The sequence below is a fragment of the Octodon degus genome, unplaced genomic scaffold (assembly GCF_000260255.1).
Source record: "Octodon degus isolate 3935 unplaced genomic scaffold, OctDeg1.0 scaffold00003, whole genome shotgun sequence".
Classification (NCBI taxonomy): Eukaryota; Metazoa; Chordata; class Mammalia; order Rodentia; family Octodontidae; genus Octodon; species Octodon degus.
The window spans coordinates 27,959,522-27,967,254 of NW_004524579.1; the positions used below are offsets into that span (position 1 = coordinate 27,959,522).

At 46.1% G+C, this 7,733-nt stretch overlaps 1 protein-coding gene across 1 annotated transcript in view; it reads right to left on the bottom strand.

Annotated features, from left to right (window-relative positions):
• Positions 1 to 7,733, bottom strand: part of Mro (maestro) — a 17,661-nt gene that overhangs the window by 1,898 nt on the left and 8,030 nt on the right. The window contains exons 2-5 of the mRNA XM_004623657.2: positions 6,631 to 6,736; positions 5,259 to 5,405; positions 4,019 to 4,201; positions 1,020 to 1,175 (exon numbers count right to left, since the gene is read on the bottom strand). Of these exons, the coding sequence (XP_004623714.1) occupies positions 1,020 to 1,175; positions 4,019 to 4,201; positions 5,259 to 5,405; positions 6,631 to 6,732 (588 nt within the window). The 5' untranslated portion in view covers positions 6,733 to 6,736. The remainder of the gene's footprint in view (positions 1 to 1,019; positions 1,176 to 4,018; positions 4,202 to 5,258; positions 5,406 to 6,630; positions 6,737 to 7,733) is intronic.

Sequence of the window (7,733 nt, forward strand, 5' to 3'; positions counted from 1 at the left end):
AATACACTATGTACTAACCATTGTTACTCTCCTAAAATCTTGTTTTGAGATTTTGTACCACTGTTTTTATTTTTTTTTCTTTCTTTAAAATAAAAATAACTGATGTCAAAATAAAATAAAATAAAATAAAAAGAAAATATCAGGCAAGGGCCGGGGATATAGCTCAGTGGCATAAGTGCCTACCTGACAAGGACAAGGCTCTGAGTTCAATACCCAGTACCACAAAAAAAAAAAAAAAAAGAAAAGAAAAGAAAGAAAGAGACTATCAGGTGAGTTCTAGAAGCCCAAGCAGGATTAGCCCACAGGAATGCACCCAATCTGTGGTCAGGGCTACTGAATGAGTATGCAAAGTCTGGTGGAGGTGTACAGTTCCACTGCTTACACAGCTCCTTATCACAGTAGCGCTACATTCCTAAACTTGGCCTCATTGTCTCTCCCCATCTATCCTTCCTCTCCCCCTCCCTTTCTCAATGGGAAGACAAGGGATCTCATAAGACCCTTTGCTCCCATGAGTTTTAAAACATTCACTTAGCCCCATTCCAAAGCAGGCTTGAAGTTACTCCAACCCTATTAGGATACATTTTATTTCTTATTTTAAGAATAAAACAAAACAAAACAAAAATTCCATCAGCAGTTGTGAAACCAAGAGCAGGAAATCATACTGGGCACAGTGAAAAAGCTAATAGGAGGTTGATAAATACACTCATTCCGTGGGCTGCCACCCTACTGATTAAACCCACTCCTTCTGCCCCAGCTTTCATGAACCTGAACTTATCCAGCCCTCAAAGGCACAAGATTGGGCAGGTGGAAAAGAGGCAAATGGAAAAGAGCATCCTTCCTGGACCAGAAAGTACACATGAGAGAGTTCCCTTTTCTAGAAATCACAAGCATGCACTACTAAATGGTCCTGAAGGGAAGCAGGAACTCGAGGACTTGGCACCTTGACCTCACAGAGCTGCCTCACATGCCCTATGACCAACAGAGACTTCACCCTGTTGGGTGGAGAGTCACAGTCTTACCTTGGCAACCTTGGGGTTGCTGTCCTGTAAATGGGTCAGGAGGGAATGTTGTGTCCGCTTCACCTGACTGGTGAAAAATTTCCTCCATTTGTGCCCAGCAAAAGCAGCCAGTTGCCCAAACAAAATGAAGGCTGAACACCTCACACTGTCGTTCTCCTGTGGGTGTCCATCAACAAAACAACAGAGTCAGGTCACAACCAAAGGCAACTGCATCAGACACACCATAGTCATGGCTCTTGGATTTACCTGACAGGGCAGCATCAGACCCAGAGCCCTTTCTCATTCTTTTACATAAGCAGACACACGCCATCATTCCACTGGTGTTAGGCACCTTGGTTTCTCTATCAATTTATCCAAGGCCTACAGCAACATTTAAAGGCATCTGCATTCTTTTTTCTCCCCTTTCCCTTTCGCTTTCTTTTCTACATCACCATTCACTGGATTAGTCCCTGCTAAGTACTTGCAGTCTTTTTGCCAAGTCACCTCTCTGCCTATGGTCCGGTTCCTCCCACTTGTAGTGGAAATAAGGATCCTGCTTCTCCCTGCTACATGCTCCCAAAGCACCTGGCTTTTAGTCTAATGGGTCAGTTCTTCCCTCGTCACACATCAACAAACAGCTCCCCTCCCATTTGAGCTGTTTGCTTCACATCTTTCTCTTTCCAGGTGAGAAGTCTGTGGCCCAGGGTACTCCAGCAATGTGCCTTGAGTCATCCATCAGGCAACAATGTCAGCAGAACCCAGCCTCTTGACTCTGACGCACAGCTTTTTATATCAGTGTTCTGTGGTGTAACTCCATGTGAGCCAGAGGGAAAGGAGCAGGGCTGGGTCTCCTCAGGAACAAGGAGTTAGCTCAGCGGATTAAAGCACCTGCAATGGGGGCCAGGGAGATAGCTCAGTAGAATAAGCGCTTGCCTGGCAAACGCAGAGCCTTAATCCTCAGTTCTGAAAAAAAAAAAAAAAAATGCCTGCAAGCAGTATCCAGGGTTCCCAGGCCTGCCATGTGGGCCCCGCCCCCGGGGCGTGCTGAGACAGCCTTTGAGACTGGGTGGTGTGTGCCTGTAATCCCAGCTCTTGGGAGGCTGTAAACAGAAGAATCACTATGAGTCCAATCTAGTAGTGAGACCCTGAACACCCTGTAGACCCTTCCCTAAAATACAGAAAGAAAAAAAAAGAAAGAACAAGGAGCATCCAGAGCACAAGAGACTAAGCAAGACTGAGGATTGCTGATCATTTTGCAGTCTTCAAAGATATCCCTAGCATGTGCGACACATCCAGAAATTGCACAAGAGTTGCTATTTTGTCCACTGATCTAACAGTGTGTTTATGTGCTTAGTTCAACTCAGCTAACACTTATGGAGAACCTTACCCATCCATTGCCCTCCTGGAATGCTGAGACAGGCAGGAATGCTAAGATAGGTGTCAGTGCCCAGGAACTTGACAGTCACACAATGGGGACACACGGGTGGGTAAACATGGTGAAAGGCAGACAATGAAGAGTGGAGATATAAACCATCAGCAAAGAACTCTACATGAGAACATCCTTCTTCAACAGAGGCTTGCCAAAATGATATGCAAGTAGGGTTTTGATAATGGTCAAATGGCAAACAAGTCCTGAAGTTCAGAAAGGACCTCTAGGCTGGGAAAATAGCTCAGCAGTCTCAGTGCCTGCCTGGCAAGCACAAGGACCTGGGTTCAATCCCCAGTGCCACATGCCATGCTGGCCTTAGAACCCTAGGTGCACCATGCCAGCTACTGAAATGATGCATGGTGGTGCACACCTATAATCCCACTCTGGGGAGGCTGAGACAGGAGGATCACTATAAGTCTGAACTGCATAGTGAGACCCTGTACCAAATAAATAAAAGATTTTTAAAAATAAAGAAAAGACCTCTAAAGAGAGTTAAGGACCTATATCCAAAACACCTGCGGATATTCCAGGCTGGTGAGGTAGACCTCTTCCTCTCCACTCCTCAAAGAAGCCTGGTTTACAATCATTCGAGAGCAAAAATCCTTCTTGCCGGAGGAAGGAGAGAAAACATGCCAGCAGCTCCTATAAAAGCCCCAATGCCTCTTATTTTTTGTGGAGCAGATACAACAACCTGGCACTGTGTCACTCTATGGGGACTCATTGTGGGGAGCTGATACAATTGCCTGGGCACAGTAAAAGGTCCGCTCCCTGCATGACAGGTCTGATCTTCCAGAGAATAACTGGCAGGCTAAACTGATGGCTGGCAAGCCAGGGGTCTCCGATGCGTCACGATTTCAGGTTGAGCCCTCTACTGGTGCTCTTCTCACTGGGCCCATCTTGCCACCTGGTAAGTGACAACACAGGCCTTATAGCCAGAAGACCTGCTTTCCTGTCCACTCACTGCTCTGCACACCTTGGGCAAGGTCCAACCGTTCTGGGGTTTGGTTTCCTCATCTATAAAGTAAAGGGAGTCACCGTAGCTCCCTCTATGAGCTAATCCATGTGACCCGTCTAGCTCTGTGCATGGAGCACAGGACGGGCTCACTGAATACTATTATTATTGTTGCACGTGTAAGAGAACACTGACTGCAGGAGACGCCATCAACATCGTTGATACACACACATATTCTAATTTTTCTTTTTTTTTTTTTCTTTTTTTTTTTTTTTGTTTTGTTTTGTTTTTTGGCGGAACCAGGGATTGAACTCAGGCCCTTGCACTTGCCTGGGAAGTGCTTATTCCACTGAGCCATCTCCCTGGCCCCACACACATATTCACTCCTCTATTAAAATTATACTTTCTGAGGGGAATGAAGGGATGCCACACAACTCTTATGTCCTCCATAGCCCCACACACACACACATTCACACACACACACACACACACACACACGCACAGAACTACCACACATCAAGATTCATAAATGGGTTATTGATGTAGACCTCGTTCTCTAACAACACGCAAAACAATGCTCTCATTTCTATTCCACCTTGATATCAATATTCCAGAATGCTTATGAATCATCTCACTTACGTCATCCAATAAAGTCCTGGTCTGAAGGGTGATGTCCACGAAGAAGGAGCCCAAACCTTTCCCCTGGATCTTGCCTAAGACGATGGTCAGAGCCTTCATACTCTCATGGATGACTTCAGGACTCACAGGGTCATAGAGTCCGTGCACCAGCAGGTCTAGCATAATTTTCTTATGCTTTCTCACCTGTTATCAAGGTTTAAAAAGCATTAATAGCCCAAGAATCACCTCTCTGAATTGTAAAACAGTGCTACTGCCAATCTGCCAGTAACCTGGATCTTGTACAGAAAGACCATGGTGTTCTTCAGGATCTGCCACAACTCTCATCCAAGTGCAAGTGTTCCCATTAGCCCAATGCAAGAGCCCCGCTCACTTTGGTAGGACCATAGAAAGCACAAGCTGGAAAGGTGGGCTGAGGAGGGCACTCGAGGAGGGTAGTGCACAGTGTAGCCCAAGGGCAGAGGAGTACTAGGTACAGGGTAATGGAAAGGTTACAAAATGGTGCTTGAAATTGACATGCTAAAGGAAGATATGTGCATAGAACTTTATTTGTGAAGCAAGATAGATTATAAAAACACTTCCAAGGAGGGTGATGTCAGCAAGTATCAGTTCTGCCTGCAGCTCTGGGTACCAAAACTGATCATGGTGAAGAGCGATAGCCCAAAAGCAACCCTGAGTGAGTCACCCCTTTGTACAATCTGCTCTTGCTGAGTGCAGAAGGGAATCACATTTACTTCTAGCCTAAGAATATGCAAAGGTGACAAGATGTAGCTCTGGGTCTACTTTACATTAAAGAAGTCTCCACTGTAGCAGACAGAAAAGTCACCCTCCTGCTGGCCTTGCAGAAGTAAGCTGCCCTGTTGTAAAAGGGTGACCTCTGGGCACTGGAAGTGGCCACCAGCAGACAACCAGCAAGAAAATAGAAATCTCAGTCCTACAATTGGAGGAGCTGAATTATGTCCAAAACCAGGTAATCCTGAAAGAGTACCCTGAACTTCAGGGAGGACACAGTATGGCTGACCCAGGCTTTGCAAGATTTTGAGCAGAGAACCCAGCTGAGCTATATCAGACCCTTGATCCACTGTGAAGTAGCAAACACACACCGCTCTGTGATGCTAAGCTTGGGGTGATTTGTGACATAGCCACTAACCAATCCATGAGGTACAGTGCTCCAGCGTTGGGGACTCCACACATGAGCACTGGAGAGATAGGAAGATCAGCTGAGTTCATCTCCCTTCCCTACCTGGTTGGGGGCTTCATGGGCCATGGTGCCCAGAACTCTCATTGCCAGGTGGCGCTTTTTAGCACTGGGGTCCCGGGCTCTTTCTGCCAAGATGAAAAACACATTCTTCAAAGGTTCCCGCTTCTGGAACCTCAGTTTCCAGGAAACCTGGGTAGTAGGTAAAAAATGTATTAATTGAGGTCTGGCTGACAGTTGTACTCAGAGTCCAGACTTAACCAGATTTCCTCTCTCTAAAGACAATCCTTTCATTGCCTGCTCAGTTTTGCCCTTCATCCTCCAACTAAATGTGTGTGTGTGTGTGTGTGTGTGTGTGTGTGTGTGTATGCACGCACGCGTGTGTGTGTTACTGGGATCAGTCTCAGGGCCTTGTGTATGCTGAGCACACACTCTACTATTGAGCCATGGCCCCATACCCCATACCCAAGAGGCGCCTGACTTCATTTGAACAGTATTCTGTTCTATTCTGCATCATGAAGAAAATGATAGAGGAAGAGAAAAGGAAACAGAAACATAATACAGGTCTTGGGGAAATTAGAGATGCTCTGCAGCAGTGATAGGTTATGACAGAAGTTAAGAAGGAAGAATCATATAGGGTTGATGTGAGAATGCAGGGTTAGGCCTGCACCACCACACCCAGCTCCTCCTGCTCTCCCTTGCATCTTCTGCAATCTGGCTCATATTCCCCCACCTCCATCCCACCGAGGCCAATTCCAGGGTCTATTCTCAACAGTCATCCTACTCAACCTGCCAACGCTGTGTGACACAGTTGGCAAAGCCCATCAGCAAACATTGGTTAGCCATCTACAAACATCTCAGGGCTCTTAAAGATCATCCTAAATCCAGAATGCATGTATCTGAGTGGTTAAGATTAGGAAGAGGGATGCATAAATAATTCAAGTCAGGAAACATTCTGTGTCTGATGCAGAAACCTGTGCTTCAAAGACTAAGCTCTGAGTAATTACAGGGCAGGAGCTGGGGCAAGAGATGAGCCCCTCTGTGCAGTAAGCAGAGGAGCTCGGTGCCAGGAAGGCCCTGGTGTTCTTCAAACACAGAACAAGGCAACTGGTATCAGAGTCAGAACCAAGACAATAAAAGATTCAGATAAGATCAGAGACAAAAGCCACCTCCCCACCATCCTCAGGAAGTGTAGAGCAGGGTTGACGCAGATCTAGCTATCTCTATAGCACTATCATTATTGGGTTAGCAGCAAGTTAAATCCTTCTCAACTGTTCTCTGTGTCTTCCTATGATCTATGCTAAAAGAACAGATTGGCTTTAGCAGAGCCCTCGATAGAGCAGGTCCAGCTAATGACAGACCAAGCAGACGCACGTCTTTAGGGATGGAGCACCTGTTCAAACGTTTTGTGTCAGACCTTAGAAAAGAAAGATATCATTGCTGTCCTTTTCTTCTTGGGCTTGGACTTGGAAGCAGGAGTGGAAAGGGGTTGGCCCAGGAGTCTCTGTTTTTCGTCCATGGAACTAAAACAGAAAAGTCAAAATCATCACATGAGCCACAAGCCCCCATGTGCAGCCTTCTTGTCAATAGACATTGCTGTCAAAAGCACCACATGGATGAGGATGTAGAGGCAGTATCAGGAGGCCTCTCACAGGACCATTAGCCCTGGTGAGGACAGAGGACAATTACACAAAAAGGTAAGAAGCAACCTGAGGCAGCCCTCAAAGAATGGCAGCATGGGCCCCACGGCACAGCTCTGCAGTCCCATCCTGCATATTGCTTGATCACAAGCACCCAAGGAATAAAACTCTTATTTCTGGCCTCCTCCACAGAGTCCTCAAGACTTGAAGAAAACAGTAAACTCAAATTTTGTCTTTTTGAAAGCTCCCCAAAAAGGAGCTTTATATCTTGGTGTCTTAAAAAGCACCACGCTTTCATTTAGCAGTTCCTTAGTCCTGCGTTCATTATTAACACATCGTATGCTCAAAGGCACGCAGGTAGGAAGCGGTTCTGGAAGTCCTCTTTTGTCAGTATCTTTATGAGTGTGATTTTAAAAAACAGGCACGGTGAAGCCTGCTGCCACTTAGTGCCAATCAGCAGAAAGAGGCTAGGCAAATCATTGTGGTGCAGCCTTCCTCCCCGTCACTCTCCGGGGAGGTCACCATGTGACCTCTGCTTCTCCTCCAAAGTCAGAATGGCCATGAAAGGTAAACATTTTGCATCAGTGGAGGATGTCGAGGAGGCCATGACAACACAACTAAAGACACACAAGACTTCCGGAACTGTCTCAAAAAGTGGAGACAATGCTGGGATTGGTGTGTCTGAAGGGAGGGGGACTGTTCCAAGGGTGACAGATAGCAGCGTGTCTTCTACTGCAGCATATATTTTTTTAAATTTAAACATTCACTGTATTTTTGGTCGCTCTTTATATATAAGAGATGGGGGCATGGGATATAATTCAGTGGCACAGGATCTGCCTAACAAGCCCAAGGTTCTGAGTTTGATGTCCAGTACAAAGAA